We start from the raw sequence: 19,820 nt of genomic DNA, 5'->3' as shown, positions 1-19,820 counted from the left end.
AAGAGCTTTTACCGTGAGCATGCTTGGGAATTCCCTTATGTATGCTGCCTCACAAGCCCCTCAGTTGATTACAGAGCTTAGCTCTAGCTAGGTAGTAGACTCTCCAAGGAGGCGGACAGGTATTAAGCATGGCTAGTTCATCGTGCTGTCTACAGAAAACCCTATTTATGGTAACTTGTTTTCTCCATTACAAGCAGGGATGGATTAACTATGACACATGGGGAGTTTCAAGCTGAGAGTTGCCACAGAGCGTTTACTAAAAAACAACCCAGACCACTCTCCAACCTTGGACTACTGGGTGAACAGGCTGTGCAAAACAGCTCACCCAAAGTTACTGTCACTTCTTGGTACTGTTACGTTTGGCTGGTTGCAGGAAAGTCCCGCAACTGGCCACACTCACACCACTGGAATGCTAACCCCAAGCTTCTCCTGCTGGTTCCCCTAGGTCAGTGATGGCCAACCTTTTGAGCTCAGTGTGTCAAAATTCATAAAAAAAACTAGCATAACTCGGGTGGTGTGTCACTTCTAGAAAAATCCATAATTGTGATATTTGTAGCTCTAATTAATAACAAGTTATAATTTTAATATATGTACTGTATTTATTAATAAAGCAAAAACAAATAATTCTTTACCTTGCCTGCTTAGTGACTTTTTTGTTGCTGAATTTTGTCGGCTAAATCTTCAATTAAAACACTCTCTCCCCCTCCACCCTCCACCCCACACAAACTCTTACTCCCCTGGATTTTCTCATACACACTCATGCTCTCACACTCACTGGCTCCCTCACATACACACAAACACACACACCCAGGCAGGCTCCCATTCATTTTCACACCACTCCCGCTCCATCCTCCAGGCAGGCACCAATTCATTCTCACACACACAGACCCCCAGGCAGGACCAATTCATTCTCACACACACAGACCCCCAGGCAGGCACCTATGCATTCACACACATACACCCCCAGGCAGAGTCCCATTCATTCACATGCACACACTAAAGGCAGACCCCCCTCTCTTTTGCCAGCAACCTCGGAACCTCTCTCATTCCTCTGCTGCCACTGTCACTGCTGCCACATGACTATTGGGGATGTTACTATTCTTGCATTTTCCCAAAGATTACATGTGCCAATCACTAAAAATATATATTTTTTTTTAACCTTTGCTGTCTGATCTTAGTTTTCTAATTGATTGGTCACAGGCTTTTTTTTTTTCCACCTTCCCTTTCTTATTTTTTCCACCTTCCCTTTCTTTTTTTTTTTTGCCAATTCCTTTTATATTGTCTTTTTTTCTGTTTCTTTTCTCTCCATCTTCTTCCCTCAAACACACAGTCAGGTTCTCATTCTCACATGCATTTCTCTCTCTCTCTCTCACACACACACACACACACACACACACACAGGCTCTCACTGGCACATGCTGTCTGACTCTCACACACACAGGCTCTCTCTCACTCCCACATGCTGTCTTGCTCAAGCACATGCAGTCTCTGCAAACATTCAGGTCCTCACTCTCACACACAATCTCTCAACTCATCTCATACACGTGCGCACACACACACAGACCCTCAGCCTCTCTCACCTCTGGGCCTCCTCTTCGCGGGTCGCGCAGGATGGGCTCTGCAGCGGCCCTGCTACCGGGCTTCTTCCTCTTCTCGGGCCGCTGCGATTTGAGATTCGCGGCGGCCCATAAGTGCAAGCGATGCTCCTCTTCTGCACACACTGATGCTTCACCTCCTTCCTGCCCATGCGGCTCCGGCAACGTTTACTTCCGGGGCCGCACAGGCAGGAAGGAGGAGGAGCATCAGCGCGTTCAACACGATCTTTTTCTTTGGGCTGTGGTGAAGTGAGCCTCACCACAGCCCTGCCTATCTGCCTGTCGCTGCGCCGCATGCGCCTCCCTGCGCCCTGGGGCATTGGGGGGGGGGGGGGGCTGGAGGGATACTAAAAAACTAATTTTAAAGGGTTGGCGCAGCCGGAAAAAAAAAAAAGGCTCGGCACAGCCGATAAAAAAAAAAAAAATTAAAAAAAAAAAAAAAAAAATCGATAGTCCCGAAACGCTACGCGTGTCAGCAAAACGGCTCGGCGTGTCACCTCTGACACGCGTGTCATAGGTTAGCCATCACTGCCCTAGGTATTTGCATATGCCACGTCTGAACTTAAAGGCTCTGTGGCAGGAAAGTGCCTGAGGCAGTGGGAGATAACAGAGCTGGTTGGGAACATAAATCCCAATCACGATTCCAATTGTCACTTCAGCAACATGTACTGCTGTGCAGTACATGTTGCCTGAATTCTGTCTGCCTCATTTTGTCCAGCCTGAACTCATCTCGTCCAAGTCTGTCTTGCTTCTCTAGCCTGTTCTGTCATCTCATCCAGCTTGTCTTGCCATAACTTTCCAGCCTGCTTCGCCTTATCCAGTCCTTCCTTCCTTACTCTTGCCTCGGGGCTACCGCTGAAAATTTTAAAAACGGTAACTGTGGGATATGATGGACAGTACCCATTGGTCCGCTGTAACCGGTTGCCACTTGGTTACAAAGTGGCAGAGGCAGCCTCCCACCAGCAAATTGGGTTGTGGGATCAGGGGAAGGTGGCTGCTCTCTGGAAAGGAGTCAAAATCCAGTTGCAGGAACAGCTTATGGAGCTGGTTGTGCTCTAGGAGTTCTTGTTTGTCTTGCATGGCCTCTCTGAGGTGTTTGAGCAGGTCGTGCCCGGGACGCGGGATAGTACCTGCGCAGCCTATAAAATGGTTTCCTGGTGTCTCTACGCATGGACCTGTGGGCAACAGAGGGCACCTTTGAAGTGCCAGTGGACAGCTGGCGCAGGGTTTCATGGTGGTCTTTTAACTGGGCCACTGCATCTTGAATCTGGTCTCCAAACAGGTTCTCTCTTGTGCCTGGTAGATCTGCCAGCTTGTCCTGTACTTCTTGGCATAGGTCTGAGGCCTTGAGCCAGGCCCAGTATCTAGCACTGATACCCGCTGCTGAGACTCTAGAAGCTGTTTCAAAAGAGAGTCGTAAGCAGCTCTCACCTCATGTTTACCTGCTTCCAAACCCTTTTGTAGGATGGAAGCTAAGGGTTCTTGATATTGTTGAGGTAATGTGTCTGTGAATTCCTGGACTTGTTTCCAGAGATTTCTGTTGTATTGGTCATGTACAATTGGTATGCAGCTATTCGCACTATTAACATGGACCCTTGAAAGACTCTGCGCCCCAAGGCATCCAGTGCCGGAAGGCTCATCTGCATACTGCTCCCAGCAGCCCCCGGGAGAGGAGTCCAGAGGTCACCGAAAGCAATCCAGGGATTGAATTCCACAGCTCCAGCTTCCAGAGGCCCCTCACCCTTTGCAATAGAAGAGGACCGGAAGCGCACACCATCATAGTCAATTAACTGACTGAAGATCATTTTATTGGTGGTTAAAAAGAATTGGTAAGTATAGCTTTGGGAAATCTTTGGACTTATATAAGTTTGGTGAAAGGTGCAAGAGGCACATATTCTTTAGAGTGTGTGTGTGTCTGAAGTAATAAGCAAGCCAGAGATAGTTACTTCTAGTGTCCGTCTTTCACACCCACTCAACCCTTGATCTTTAGGCAAGAGACACTTTCTCATTAAAAATCAATCAGGTTCTTATCTATATCATACTATTGTACCAGCTCTTATTGAAAGTTTAATCATCCCCTTGTAGGACACTAGCTAATTAGTAAATTAACCTGTAAATTTAAAGTACTCTCATTCCAACTCCCTTAGTATCCTAAACTTAACTAGGAACTCAATAAAACTAAGATGAAGGCAGCAGTCCAGTAGCAAGAGGGGGGCGTTCCACTCTTTTGCATTGAGTGTCACAGGTATGATTTTTTACCCACTGGTGAAAGACTGTGTGCACTCTGTGCAAAGAGCTCCTGGCTCTCAGGAAACAAGTCCGATCTCTGGAGGCTAGAGTAGCAGACTTGGAGGAGCTGAGGCAGACAGAGAAGTACATTGATGAGACCTTCAGGGACATAGTAGCCAAGTCCCAAATCTAGTCTGGCAGCCCCAGTGCTGCCTTGGATCAGAAAGGTTTCCTAGTAGGAGAATATCACCCTGGTATAGCAGGAAATTGCCATTTTAGATACCAACAATATACAAATTTGCCTTATATACTGCCCGCCTAGTCTACTAGAGTTAATATCTCACCACTAATTGAGTTTCTCACAACACACCTAATCATCTCCAAACCTACCATAGTGCTACGCGACTTTAATCTCCACATGGACATCCAACCATTATCAAACACATGCCAGACACTAATGGACACAATGACAGCACTTGGATTTTCACTAATAACGGACAAACCAACAAACAAAGCCGGACGCTCTCTTGATCTTACCTTCATAAAACGACAACTGTCTAAAACATTTAGCAACTAATTACACACAAATACCTTGGTCAGATCATTTTCTCATTCAGTCCAACATCAAATTTCACACAAATCAAACAAAACCGTAAATCCATAGAATTTAAATATCACCCACCCTATAATAATGAAGAACTAAAAGACAAACTAGAGGAAGAACTAACGGATTTGGAATATAAAGACTGCTGCTCTGCCATGGAAAAATGGTTAGACTCAACCAAAAAGAAAGCTGATAAAATAAACCCCATCAAAACAGTACACAAAGAAACAAAACAAAATAACCCCTGGCATAATATAAAAATAAGAGGCAAAAAGAACGCTCAGGAAATTAGAAAAAAGCTGGAGAAAACACAAAACAACCGAAACCCTGACTAAATACAGAAAGCAGCTAGCTTTTTACAAACAATCCTCAATATTAAAGAATACTATAGCAATAAAATAGAAAAATTTGCTAACAACCCTAGAACCCTATTTTCAATAGTATCAAATCTCACTAATGACAAACAAGATTTGCCTCAAAGTCTACCAGAATCAAAATGCAATGATATAGCTAAATTCTTCAGTGATAAAATTACAAACTTAAGAACCAAGCTTCCAAATACCACCAAACAAGAAATTAAAATGCAAATAAACGTTAACCAATGGTCCTCATTTACCAAAATATCAGAGCTGGAGGTAGAATCCATGATAAAAAACACAAACCCAGCTCCACACAAAATCGACAATACCAACATTTGAGATAAAAAAAAACAGCAAGCATAGTGGCCCCAACCTTAGCTAAAATCATTAACCTATCCCTAGAAGAATGTATAATGCCAGATATACTGAAAGGGGCAATTATAAAACCAATCATAAAGAAAATAAATAGTGACCTACTAATCCTGAATAGCTACCGCCCAGTCTCAAACCTCCCCTTAATAGCGAAGTTAATTGAAAAACCGGTACAAACACAACTAGCTGAACACCTAGACAATAACATACTATACCCATCACAACATGGATTTCGCAAATATTACAGCACTGAGACCCTCTTCTCTCACTAACAGACAACATTTTAAGGGGTTTTGATAGCGGAAAACATTACATTCTCATAATGTTAGACTTATCCTCAGCCTTCGACACAGTAAACCATAAAATACTACTGAAAAGATAAGAAATTGGGTTACACAACAAAACACCAAATTGGTTCAACTCATACCTAAACAATAGGTTCTTTCAAGTCCAAATAAACAGCGTACTATCAGAAAAAGTCAGGCTCAAACAGGAGTTCCACAGGATCAGCCCTGTCTGCTACCCTCTTTAACATATACATGCTACCCTTATGCAATCTTCTAGCTGGACTAGGAATCACACATTACATATACGCAGGCGATATTCAACTATTCTGCCAATAGATGATACAATAGAAAAAACGCTTAATCTAACTAACATGTATCTAAACATTATAAAACAACTTCTAAACCAAATGGAACTAGTGATTAACATTGACAAAACAGAATTTCTACACTTAGAGAAAAATAATATCGTAATCATCCAAAATCCAATTAACACTCTAAAACAACCAGAAAATTGATCTAGCTAAAAAAGTACGTAATCTAAGAGTAATAGTGGACTCAGAAATCAATCTAACACACCACATTTCGCTAAAAGTAAGAGAAGACCACGCAAAACTCATGATACTCTGAAGACTAAAACCACTACTAACACCATCTCACTTCAGAACAGTGCTCCAGGCACTAGTTTTTTCAAGCACTGACTACTGCAATGCACTTTTACTAGGACTCCTGAATTCAACATAAAGACCACTTCAAATATTACAAAACACAGCAGCTAGAATACTGACCGGAAAAAGAAAAAAGGGACCATATAACTGAAACCTTGGCAAAATTACACTGGCTACCCATTGAATACAGGATTAAAAACAAAGTATTATGTACCATATATAAACTAATACATAAGAACATGTCATACTGGGTCAGACCAAGGGTCCATCAAAAGCCCAGCATCCTGTTTCCAACAGTGGCCAATCCAGGCCATAAGAACCTGGCAAGTACCCAAAAACTAAGTCTATTCCATGTTACCATTGCTAATGGCAGTGGCTATTCTCCAAGTAAACTTAATAGCAGGTAATGGACTTCTCCTCCAAGAACTTATCCAATCCTTTTTTAAACACAGCTATACTAACTGCACTAACCACATCCACTGGCAACAAATTTCAAAGATTAATTGTGCGTTGAGTAAAAAAGAACTTTCTCCGATTAGTTTTAAATGTGCCATGATAAAGAAGCAGACTGGCTAAACAGCCTTACGAGTACAAGTCCCACAAAGAAACCTTCGCTCAGCAAATAAAGCACATCTAACCATTCCCTCAGTAAGGACAGCAAAACTATCACAAGTAAGAGAAAGGGCCTTATCATTAGCAGGCCCCATACTATGGAACACAATGCTATGGAACACAATGCCTCCTGAGATCAGACTACGAAGCGATCTCAAAACCTTTAAGAAAAACTTAAAAACATGGCTCTTTAAAGAATCCGGAGAATGGAGAACACACAGGAACATGCAAAAAAACCCAAGCACACAGCAATAATCTCACAACATACATGACATTACTTTATTAAAGCTCATAAACAAATATTACCGAGGTACAGTACCGATGGTTCACCTAGACAAAAAACGTACACTACCCAACTATTGTGCCCCTTTTATGATATATTGTATATATATTTTTTTTTTATGATATATTGTATATATATATATATATTTTTTTTTTTTTTTTTTTCTCCTTTATCTTTTGGTCATCAATGTTACAACGTTATTGTTAAATTTTGAACTTATGTACACTGTTCCAAGTTTCATAACCTTGTTCTATGTATTGCCTTTTGGCAATTTTCATGTTCTGTTTCAATGTAAACCGATGTGATCTTTATTTCATATAGGAACACCGGTATATAAAAATCTAAAAATAAATAAATAAATAATAAAATATTGTAACCGAACCTTTTAGCACTTGTTAGAATGTACTATAGTACACATTCACTTACCTTATTTTATGTGCCTATATGTAAACCGTTGCGATGGTATAGAAAAGTTTTTAAATAAAGTGATCCTGTAGCAAGGACCTGCTCTCCAGGTGATGTATTGTCCTTTCGCACTGAGGACAAATCTCCCAGGGCTACTGCCCAGGAGGGAAGGGTTAGGCCGGCCATCATAGTTGGTGATTCATTTATTAGAAATGTAGATAGCAGGGTGGCTTGTGGGCGTGAGGATCGCCTGGTAACTTGCCTACCTGGTGCGAAGGTGGCAGACCTCACGCATCACCTAGATAGGATTTTAGACAGTGCTGGGGAGGAGCCAGCTGTCATAGTACATATGGGCACCAACGACATAGGAAAATGTGGGAGAGAGGTTCTGGAAGCCAAATTTAGGATTTTAGGTAGAAAGCTGAAATCCAGAACCTCCAGGGTAGCATTCTCTGAAATGCTCCCTGTTCCACGCGCAGATCAGAGGCAGGCAGAGCTCCGAAGTCTCAATGCGTGGATGAGACGACGGTGCAAGGAAGAGGGATTCAGTTTTGTTAGGAACTGGGGAACCTTTTGGAGGAAAGGGGGGGGGGGTTCCACCTTAACCAGAGTGGAACTACTGCTGGCACTAACTTTCAAAAAGGAGATAGAACAACTTTTAAACTAGAACAAGGGGGAAAGCTGACAGTCACTCAGCAGTGCATGGTTCAGAGAAATGTATCCTTGAAGGATACTAATGAAACAGGAGAGTTAGGGCATCCCAACAGAGAGGTTCCAATAAAAGCAAACATAGTCCATGTGCCTATATGTAAAAAAATCACTGAAGCTAATGATTTCCAAATTATCCCTAACAACTGAAAAGCAGGCTGTTAATGCAAACAAAAACCACACTTTGAAATGTCTGTATACCAATGCCAGAAGTCTAAGAAATAAGATGGCAGAGTTAGAGTGTACAGCAGTAAATGAGATTGACATAATTGGCATCACAGTTCCAATGGGACAGTGCTATATCAGGGTACAAATTATATCGCAATGATAGGGAGGATCAACTTGGAGGGTGTGTGGCACTTTATGTCCAGGATGGTATAGAGTCATACAAGAGACTACATGCTCAACAGAATCTATATGGGTAGAATTCCCATGTGTGTTGGGTAAGAGTATAGTGATAGGAGTATACTACCGTCCACCTGGACAAAATGGTCAAACAGATGATGAAATGCTAAGATAAATCAGGGAAGCAAACCAATTTGGCAGTGCAATAATAATGGGAGATTTCAATTACCCCAATATTGACTGGGTAAATGTAACATCAGGACTTGCTAGAGACAAAGTTCATGGATGTAATAAATGACTGCTTCATGGAGCAATTGGTTCAGGAAACAACAGAGGGAGCTATTTTAGATTTAATTCTTAGTGGAACGCAGGATTTGGTGAGAGAGGTAACAGTGATGAGGCCACTTGGCAATAGTGATCATAACATGATCTAATTTAAACTGGAAGGGGGACAATAAGTAAATCTACAGCTCTAACACTAAACTTTCAAAAGGTATACTTTGATAAAATGAGGAATATAGTTAGAAAAAAAACTGAAAGGTGCAGCTGCAAAAGTTAAGTGCTCAATAGGCATGGACATTGTTTAAAGATACAATCCTAGAGGCGCAGTCCATATGTATTCCACACATTAAGAAAGGTGGAAGGAAGGCAAAACGATTACCATCATGGTTAAAAGGTGAGGTGAAAGACTATTTTAGCCAAAAAAAAATCCTTCAAAAATTGGAAGAAGGATCCATCTGAAGAAAATAGGATAAAACATAAGCATAGTCAAGTTAAGTGTAAAACATTGATAAGACAGGCGAAGAGAGAATTTGAAATGAAATTGGCCATAGAGGCAAAAACTCATAATAAAAATTTTTTTAAATATATCCTAAGCAAGAAACCTGTGAGAGAGTCAGTTGGACCATTAGATGATGGAGGGGTTAACGGGGCTCTTAGGGAAGATAAGGCCATTGCAGAAAGACTAAATTAATTCTTTGCTTGTGTGTTTACTAATGAGGATTTTGGGGAGATACCAATTCTAGAGATGGTTTTCAAGGGTGTTGAGTCAGACGAACTGAACCAAATCACTGTGAACCTGGAAGATGTAGTAGACCAGATTGACAAACTAAAGAGTAGCAAATCACCTGGTCCGGATGGTATGCATCCTAGGGTACTGAAGGAACTCAAAAATGAAATTTCTGATCTATTAGTTAAAATTTGTAACCTATCATTAAAATCATCCATTGTACCTGAAGACTGGGTAGCCAATATAACCTCAATATTTAAAAACGCTCCAGGGGTGATCCGGGTAACTATAGACCAGAGCCTGACTTCAGTGCGGGAAAAAGTGGAAACTATTCTAAAGATCTAAATCGTACAGCATATAGAAAAACATGGTTTAATGGATCACAGTGAGCATGGCTTTACCCAAGGCAAGTCTTGCTAACAAATCTGCTTCATTTTTTTTGAAGGGGTAACAAACATGTGGAAAAAGATGAACTGGTAGATGTAGTGTATTTGGATTTTCAGAAGGCGTTTGACAAAGTCCCTCATGAGAGGCTTCTAAGAAAACTAAAAAGTCATGGGATAGGAGGCGATGTCCTTTCGTGGATTACAAACTGGTTAAAAGACAGGAAACAGAGAGTAGGATTAAATGGCCAATTTTCTCAGTGGAAAAGGGTAAACAGCCTCAGGGAGATATATATATATATAAAAAATACTAAATATATATATATATTTAGTATTTATATATATTTATATATATTTATATATATTTATATATATTTAGTATATTTAGTATATATATATATATATATATATATATATGAGATCTGGAAAGGAATAAGACGAGTGAGGTATTCAAATTTGCAGATACAAAATTATTCAGAATAGTTAAATCACAAGCAGATTGTGATACATTACAGGAGGACCTTGCGAGACTGGAAGATTGAAATTCATCTGTCATTTGGATGCCCAATGTGGACAAGTGCAAGGTGTTGCATATAGGAAAAAAATAACCCTTACTGTAGTTACACCATGTTAGGTTCTATATTAGGAGCTACCACCCAGGAAAAAAGATCTAGGCATCATAGTATATAATACTTTAAAATTGTCGGCTCAGTGTGCTGCAGCAGTCAAAAAAGCAAATAGAATGTTAGGAATTATTAGGAAGGGAATGGTTAATAAAATGGAAAATGTCATAATGCCTCTCTCGCTCCATGGTGAGACTGCTCCTTGAATATTGTGTACAATTCTGGTCGCTGCATCTCAAAAAGATAGTTGCGATGGAGAAGGTACAGAGAAGGGCAACCAAAATGATAAAGGGGATGTAACAGATCCCCTATGAGGAAAGGCTGAAGAGGTTAGGGCTGTTCAGCTTGGAGAAGAGATGGCTGAGGGGGGATATGATAGAGATATTTAAGATCATGAGAGGTCTTGAACGAGTAGATGTGAATCAGTTATTTACACTTTCGGATAAAAGAAGGACTAGGGGGCATTCCATGAAGTTAGCAAGTAGCACATTTAAGACTAATCAGAGAAAATTTCACACTCAACGCACAATTAAGCTCTGGAATTGTTGCCAGAGGATATGGTTAGTGCAGTTAGTGTAGCTGGGTCCAAAAAAGATTTGGAGAAGTCCATTAACTGCTATCAATTAAGTTTAGTTAGGGGAAAAGCCAGCACTATTAATTGCATCAGTAGCATGTGATCTTCTTGGTGTTTGGGTAATTGCCAGGTTCTTGTGGCCTGGTTTGGCCTTTGTTGGAAACAGGATGCTGGGTTTTATGGACCCTTGGTCTGACCCAGCATGGCATTTCTTATGTTCTTATGAGGAGCCTTCTTTTGGGCTGATTCCACCACTACAGAATGATAGGGCAACTGGCTTTTCTGAAATCCTGGAGCTTGCTGGAACAGGTATGTAGCATCCGTCTTCTTATGGAATGGAGGCACGGTACCTGGATGGTCCCATAGGCAGTGCAAAAGATCAAGAAGAGCTTCATGCACTGGTATTGCCATTATCTCCTTTGTAGCGTCTACAAATTGTAAGACCTCCAACATTATGGTGTGTTTCTTCTGTCACTAATGGAAATGGGATAGTTTCAGACATCTCCTTGACAAAGCTAGCAAAGAAGATGTCTTCAGGAGGAGATTGATGCCTTCCTTCCAGAGGTGAAGGCTCTGAGAGCACCTCATCAGAAGCTTGTGAGTCCGAGAATGCATCCTCCCAAGGATCATAGGGAGTTTCTTCCTCACCTGCCGGTTTGTTTGAAGGAGGAAGGATGCCAGAGCCTAGAGAGCGAAAAAGCATTGATGGATGTTGAGGTGGCATCGATGGAGGCGGTGCTGGCTTTGACGACATCAAGGCAGGTGAGGTGCACATAGGCATAGACAGTCCCGATGGCCCTGGAACGGGCTTAGGCATCGGTGGATCCCCCGCCAGGATCGGGCCAGAAGTCCCTTCTTCATCCTCTATGGTCGACCCGATGCCATGGGTTGAGTCGGCAGGGCACCGATTAGGGTGTCCAGGTGCTCGAGGAGCGGGGCAAACATAGAGAGCACCGGTTCTGGTGCCAGTATGGGGGCCGGCGCCGGTGGAGACTCAAAAGCCCTGAAGGGCATTGAGCACTGCCTCTTGGACCAGTCTGTCCATTTGCTCCCTGAAGGCTGGCATTGATAGCACTGTGCCTGGGGTAGGAGGCAGGCTAGGCATTACTGGATGCTCCATAGCGATCTGTGGAGGCTCAGTACCTGGCACCGATATCGGGGGGGGGGGGGGGGGGGAACGCCTTGAGGTCCCGGGTCCAGAGGATTATGGGGCTCCTCTCCCCAGGCCCTCTGCGCAGGTGGCTCGGTGGGAAATCGATGCCACTGCAGTTTGTGGGTGGCACCAGGCGGGGACGCACGTCTGTGCTGGTGACTATATTTCCCTCAGTGCTTGGTCTGGTCCTTCTCCAGCACAGAGGACACCATGCCTTTGAGGGTGTCTGTGACAAACTGTCCACCCCCGCTCCACGATGTTCCTGGCGAGGCGTCTCCGAGGTCGATGGACCCTCTCCCGGTCGGAGGCACTTGACTGGAGTCGATGGAGCAGAGCATTTTGATGCAAACAAACGCTCCATCTTGTCCATCGAGTACGCTGGCCTTTGGGGGTGATTTGTGCGCAACTGGGGGCATCGACTAACGTCGCACGAGGGGCCTAAGCACAAAAACACAAACATTATGCGGGTACGTTATGGACATGGACCTCTGACACGCAGGGCATTTCCTAACAACGGTCGCCATGCCGAAAAAAATGGCGGGCACAGAGAGGTAAGCCGCTGGGAACAGACCGCAAAGCAGGGAACACTTACCGAGCGGAGGGAACGGAGCGCGATGGGGAACCCTGGTGAGGGTGATTTTAAGAAGGTAAACTTCAAATATTTCCGTGAGGGAGAGTTGAGGAATTTCTCACAGAGCCTCCTAAGCGCAAGGCAACTTGCTGCGCGGAAAAAAGACTGAGGGGACCCTGTATGGCACAGGGTTAGTTGCATGCTGGCATGCTCAGACTGGCACAGTCTGTTAGTTGCATGCTGGGCATGCTTTTGACTGGCACAGTCAAAGTTTCTAGAACTTTGACTGTGCCAGTCAAAGTTCTAGAAACTTTGACAAAAGTATTCCGTGACAGGGCTCCATCTGATGATGTCACCCCATATGTGAGGACTACCATCCTGCTTGTCCTGGGAGAAATATTAGGTTGGACCACAGAGCCCTCTCATTGTTCTTGATAAGGTAAAACCTATGTTGATCCGTTTGCACAGATTGCCAATGAAGGAAATAATTCAGTTTAAGATCATGATATTGATGTTTTATGGTGATCTAAGGAACTGGTGCTGAATATTAGCTCTTCCTAACTACTACCATTATTACCATAGTTGCTTCTTCGTTTTTCCTTCTTTTAGTTTTGTAACGTAGCAGCCAATTATTTACTATCCTAGTTCATCAAAAAATGTTTGTTATTGATCATGTCATTAATTGTATTTTTATTCAAACTTTGTTTAGATGTTTATTTTATATAGTTTATTTTATCTATATTATTTCAGTTTTATTTTAAATGATTTTGATTATAAGTACATTGCTGTAAACCGTTCTGATCGATTTTTGTATTGGTAAACGGTATATAAAGACATTAAATAAAATACATAATTTGGTTAGGGTTTATGCCCCTAACCAAAACGTACACTCAACATAGAGGACTTTGGTGCAAGTTCCATCAGCCAAAGAGATTCACCCTTGAAAACCATCTCCAGAACTGGTATCTACCCAACAACCTCATTATTAATGTTACTATAGCAAAAACACTGGCAGAAATCATAAATTGCTCCCTATCACATGGGATCTACCCAGATGACCTAAAAACAGCCTCAATCAAGCCACTGCTAAAAAAACCAAATCTAAATGCTTGTGATCCCAACAACTTCCGCCCGATTTCCAACCTCCCATTCATAGCTAAAATCATGGAAAAATTGGTAAACACCCAACTATCCACTACTTAGAGGACCACAGTATTCTGTCCCCAAACCAATATGGTTTCCGTAAAGCTGCAAGCACTGAACCCTACTACTCTCTCTCATTTCTGGAATTGATAAAGGCCAAACATTTTTACTAATCCTCCTTGACTTCTCGCGGCCTTCGACACCGTCAATCACACCCTACTCCTAAACAACTGGCAAAATATTGGATTGACAGGTTCTACACTAAACTGGTTCAAAACATTCCTAGAAAACAGAGGATATAGAGTCAAAATCCACAATAAAGAATCCCAATACCACCCTTCTAACAGAGGAGTGCCGCAAGGTTCATCACTTTCACCCACGCTCTTTAATGTCTACCTGTTACCACTATGTCAACTTCTTACAAAATTAAACCTGAAACACTTCCTTTTCGCAGACCGACGTACAGATCGTGATTCCCATAAAAGAAACAATCCAAAAACATGGAACACTGGGACAGTTGCTTATTAGAAATTAAAACCCCCCCCTCCTCACCAGCCTAAAACCTCGTACTTAACGCTTCAAAAACGGAATTTCTGCTCATATCACCGGAAAACAATAACACACTTCCAAAACCAACCGCACTCCTTCAATCTACCCATGTAAGAGATCTAGGAGCTATCTTAGACAATCGTCTCAACCTTAAAACACTCATTAACCAAACCACCAAAGATTGCTTCTACAAATTACACATTCTGAAAAGAATCAAACCACTTTTCCACACTATGGACTTTAGAACAATCTTGCAAGCAATAATTTTTCAAACTAGATTATTGCAACTCTTTACTATTAGGCCTCCCAGCTTCTTACATCAAACCCTACAAATGGTTCAGAACTCCGCAGCCAGAGTCCTTTCAAATTCCAGGAAAATGGACCACATCTCCCCTATCCTCCAAAACTTCATTGGCTACCAATCCACTATAGAATCATGTATAAATCCATCAACATCATATACAAGACCATCAACCAACTCACGCAACTAGATCTTCAAATACCATTTAAAAAATACACTTCTGCCAGACCTATTAGGGAATACTACAAAGAGTCACTCCAAATTCCAAATGCCAAAACCTATCAACATAAATCTTTGAGTCTCAGAGCCTTCTCTACAGCAGGTCCAGTTCTGTGGAACTCTATACCACCTGATCTAAGACAAGAGCCATGCGCTCTAACATTTAGGAAAAGACTAAAAAACTTGGCTTTTCAAAAAAGCATTTCCAAGCCTTGAATAAAATACACTCATCAACACAAACTGCCATGTAACCTCTGGATCCAAATAAGAATCCACCTATCATAATCTTATCACTATTACGTTTTTGAGTTTTATCATATCATCACCATACTCTACTGTGTCATATTGATTCTCTTGTTTATATTACCGCTCATATTTATGTACCGTCACATTCATGCAAATAGGCTTATTTACTTACTCTGCTGCACTATCACTTTAATTGTGTTAAATGTAAATATTGCATTGTTTAACCTCTCCCCTCTTCCAGTTCCAAGTTAATTTTCCCTGTTATATTGTAACTTCTCACACCTTTTTAATTGATTCTCTGTATTTAAAGTTCAAATTTGTATTGGAAATATTTATTACGTTACGCTATACTTTGCACACATTGTTATTTGTAAACCGGGTTGATGTGATCCCTATCATGAAACTCGGTATAACAAAAATAATAAATAAAAAATAATAAATAAATAAATAAATTATTAAACACAGAAGCAACAAATTCATTTAGTCTTTCCACAATGGCCTTATAAATAAATATTATGCTGGGGCTGCCAAGCGTGACAGTTAGGAAGAGGGTGGGGGACCGATGGGGATATGAGACATTGAGCATATGGGGGAGATAAAGAGGGAGATGCTAGTCAGACTGGGGGGGGGGGGGGGGGGGGGAGAGACAGGGTGGAGAAATTGAGAGAGATTGTGGGGACAGGATGAGATTGAGAGTGTGTGAAAGATTGGTTGGGACAAGGTGAGGAACGGAGGGAGAGACTGGTGAGGATAGGGTGTGATTGAGGGAGTGGCTGGTGGACAGATTCGGGGGGATTGAGAGAAAAACAAACAAACAATAGGGCAGGGTAGGCAGATCATTATGGAGGATTGAGAGAGAAACCAGTAGGAACAAGGTAGATAGATTTTTATTTTATTTTGCTGTATTTAATTTGTAAATAAATTGTATTTTAGCATTTGATCATTTGTCTTGTATTATGTATTGTTTTAATACTATTGTACACTGCACCAGCCAGGGCTGCCCCTGAGTGAGTGGTTAATAAGAATGAATAAATAAAGATACTGTTGGGAGTACTTCCCTCCCTCATCCACACACCTCACATCTACTGAAACTGAGGCTCTTCAGTGCTCTGCATTCCAATTTCTTGGTTTCTGGTGCATGAAAGGTTAGCCACCCCTGTAATAGAACAAAAGCTCTATTAGCTAGGAGAGAAGGGTCTGTTTAGTACCATCGAATGACATCACCCATGTATCGTGGCTAATTCAGCCCTGCTTGTCAACGGAAAATCTCATGGAACTTTTAAAAATGTTTAATCCTATTATTCTCACCAAAACCTAATCACTCTGAAAATAGCTTATTCATGGGCAGAAACAGGGTGAGAGAGAGGAAGTCAATCAGCATTTTTTTGATTGATATGATAGTACCCTGGGCACCTTTTGTGCAGTTAGAGGCCACCAATAAGATTAAAGGTTAGGAAATAGAGAGACCCTGTTTGTGGCACCTACCTGCATGCAAGCTACATCAATTTAGGAAAGGAAGAGAGGAAAAAAGATGGAGATGTTTAGGAAAGAAAAAAAGGTAGAAGACAGAAAGGGAGGGAAGATAATAGAAAACAAAATAAAGGCAAAAAGGCAGGGTTTTAAACAAAGAAAATGGAGACAGCCAAATAAAAAGAATTCCGAGGGGAAAGTGTTTTAATACAGAAAGATTCAAGTAGCATACAGTAAAAAATCTTATTGCTTCACAACTTTGACTCACTGCTATCCAAAACTGAGTGCCATGCAAAAATTCTGGTATAAAATATTTCCTGTCTTGGGGAACCTCCAACTAGTTTAAACATCTCCTGGTTCACAGTTTTCATTGCATTTGTTCAACTGGAAAAGGTTTGCAAGGAAAGGCAGATAAGCAAGGCTCACTTTTATTGTATAAGAGGATACTCTATAATCACAAAAGATTTAAATCTCACAGACACATAGAAAATGCTCAAAGCGATGACAAGGTGAATGTATCTAGCCCCAGAGTATCTCTTGGATCAGTTTTAGCCTCTGTCTTCTGGTTCCTTATTTATTTAAAATCTTCTCTATACCATCGTAAAGTATATACCATCACAATGGTTTACATGCAGGCACATATATTAATGCTGGTATAAGTATATATCGTACATTCTAAACAGGTGCCTTTAAGGTTCGGTTACATGAGTTCATAAAGCAAAATTGCTTACCTTGTAATAGGTGTTATCCCAGGACAGCAGGATGTAGTCCTCACATATGGGCGATATTGATGGAGCCCTGGTACGAAAGAAACTTGACCGGCCTGTGAGGCCACTGAGCATGCCATGATATTCTCTGCCACAGGGGTCTCTCTTCAGTCTCGTATGTAGCAATAAGCTTTAGCAAAAATAAAATGTATCAGACCCAACTCTGTGGGGTGGCGGGTAGGTTTCGTGAGGACTACATCCTGCTGTCCTGGGATAACACCTATTACAAGTTAAGCAATTTTGCTTTATCCCAGGACAAGCAGGATGCTAGTCCTCACATATGGGTGATTAGCAAGCTAGACACAGAGTCATTTTGTAGTGAAGGAACACTTAAGTATTGTTGGTGAAAATGAGGCAGCCGAAGATCACAGCAGGTTGGATGTAGGAGTTGGGGTTATACTGGAAACAAGTTCTTTAAGACAGATTGTCTGTAGGCTGAATCTTGTCGTCCTTCTTTGCCCAAACAGTAATGAGCTGCAAAGGTGTGAAGAGAACTCCATGTTGCTGCTTTACATATGTCAAGAATTAGCACTGAACAATAGTGTGCTGAGGTTGACATTGCTCTTAATGAATGTGCCTTTACTCACCCTTGGAGAGGAAAGCCTGCTTTTTCATAGCAGAACTCTATACAATCTGCTAGCCAGTTGGAGAGACTGTGTTTGCCCACTGCTTTACCTGGTTTGTTTGGATCAAAAGATACAAAAGTTGAGTGGATTTCTTGTGGACTGCAGTGCGGTCTAAGTAATATGCTAGCGCATGTTTACAGTCCAAGGTATGTAAGGCCCATTCCCCTTGGTGAGAATGAGGCCTCGGAAAGAATGTGGGCAAAACTATGGATTGGTTCAAGTGGAATTCCGTAACTACCTTGGGTAGGAATTTTGGATGTGTCCGTAGAACCACTCTGTCATGTAGGAATTTTGTATAGGGTGAGTACGTGACAAGTGCTTGTAACTCACTAACCCTTCTAGCTGATGTAATGGCTATAAGGAAGATAGTCTTCCATGTGAGAAATTTAGGATCACAGGACATCATGGGTTCAAAAGGAGAACGCATGAGCCTTAAGACCAGATTCAGGTCCCATTCTGTGACTAGTGGCCAAATTGGTTTAAGGTGAGTTAAACCTCTCATAAACCTACTGACAAGAGGTTGTATGGATATTGGTGCATCTTGTTATGGTAAGCTGAGATTGCACTTAAGTGTATTCTTACAGATGAGGTCTGGAGACCTGAGTCTGAAAGATGGCATAAATAGTCTAGCAGAGACTATTTATGCCATGTTCTTTTGTGTGCACCACAAAGTAAACCTTTTCCATTTCGAAGAATAGTTCTTTCGTGTGCAAGATTTACGTGAAGCTATAAGCACTTGAGGGACAGTAGTTGAAAGACTGAGTGGTTGTAAGATCAAGCTTTCAACATCCATGCTGTCAGGGATAGGGATTGAAGGTTGGGATGGCGCAACCTGCCCTGATCCTGTGTTATGAGAGTGGGAGCTACACCCAGGCGAATTGGTTCTCTGATAGAGAGGTCTTGAAGTGTGGGAAACCATACTTGAGGCCAATACGGGGCTATGAGTATCATGGACCCCTTGTCCTGTTGTAGCTTCACCAGAGTTTTGGTTATGAGTGGTATTGGAGGATACGCATAATAGAAGGCCTGAGTTCCAAGGGCGAGCAAAGGCGTCCTTGGCTAGTTGGTGATTCTGTCTGTGCAGAGCGCAGAGTTTGTCCACTTTGTGATTCAGGCATGATGCAAAGAGGTCATTTGTCTGTTGTCCCCAACGTTGAAATATCCTGGTTGCTACTAAGGGATCCAGGGACCATTCGTGTGGTTGGAACTGGCGACTGAGTCGATCCGCCACTACGTTGTGAATGCCTGCCAGATAAGTGGCCCAGAGAAACATTGAGTGTGTCTGGGCCTAGTCCCAAAATTGTGCAGCTTCTTGACAAAGGAGATACGAGCCCGTACCTCCCTGTTTGTTGATGTACCACGTGGCTACTGTGTTGTCTGTTTGGATCAGAACAGTCTTGTGTGAAAGGCAGTCCTTGAACACATGCAGAGCATAACGTATAGCTCGAAGTTCCAGGAAATTTGAAATGTTGCTTCGCGTTTTGTCCAAGTACCCTGGGTTTGGAGATTGTTTATGTGAGCTCCCCAACCTGTGGGACTGGTTGCTGGAAGGGAAGGCCCTTGTGCAAATTGTCCTTGTTCGCCCAAAGCAGAGATGAACGTAGCTGGTGGGTTACTTGAATTGGAGAGTACGGTGGTTTGAATGGCTTGGATCCATTGTGATCTTAAAGTCCATCGAGTTGCCCTCATGGCTAACCTTGCCATAGGAGTGACATGAACTGT

General features: G+C 42.0%; 1 protein-coding gene across 7 annotated transcripts in view; it reads right to left on the bottom strand.

Annotated features, from left to right (window-relative positions):
* CD2BP2 (CD2 cytoplasmic tail binding protein 2) overlaps positions 1–19,820 on the bottom strand; it is a 209,745-nt gene that overhangs the window by 109,225 nt on the left and 80,700 nt on the right. For 4 of the 7 annotated variants that reach the window (XM_029580446.1, XM_029580447.1, XM_029580448.1 and 1 more), the window contains one exon: positions 16,311–16,391. The exons of the other annotated variants lie outside the window; for them this stretch is intronic. In XM_029580446.1, the coding sequence (XP_029436306.1) occupies positions 16,311–16,391 (81 nt within the window). The remainder of the gene's footprint in view (positions 1–16,310; positions 16,392–19,820) is intronic. 7 annotated transcript variants of the gene reach the window in all.

Source organism: Rhinatrema bivittatum, chromosome 16 (assembly GCF_901001135.1).
Source record: "Rhinatrema bivittatum chromosome 16, aRhiBiv1.1, whole genome shotgun sequence".
Taxonomy (NCBI): domain Eukaryota; kingdom Metazoa; phylum Chordata; class Amphibia; order Gymnophiona; family Rhinatrematidae; genus Rhinatrema; species Rhinatrema bivittatum.
This window is presented reverse-complemented; position numbering and strand designations above follow the sequence as displayed.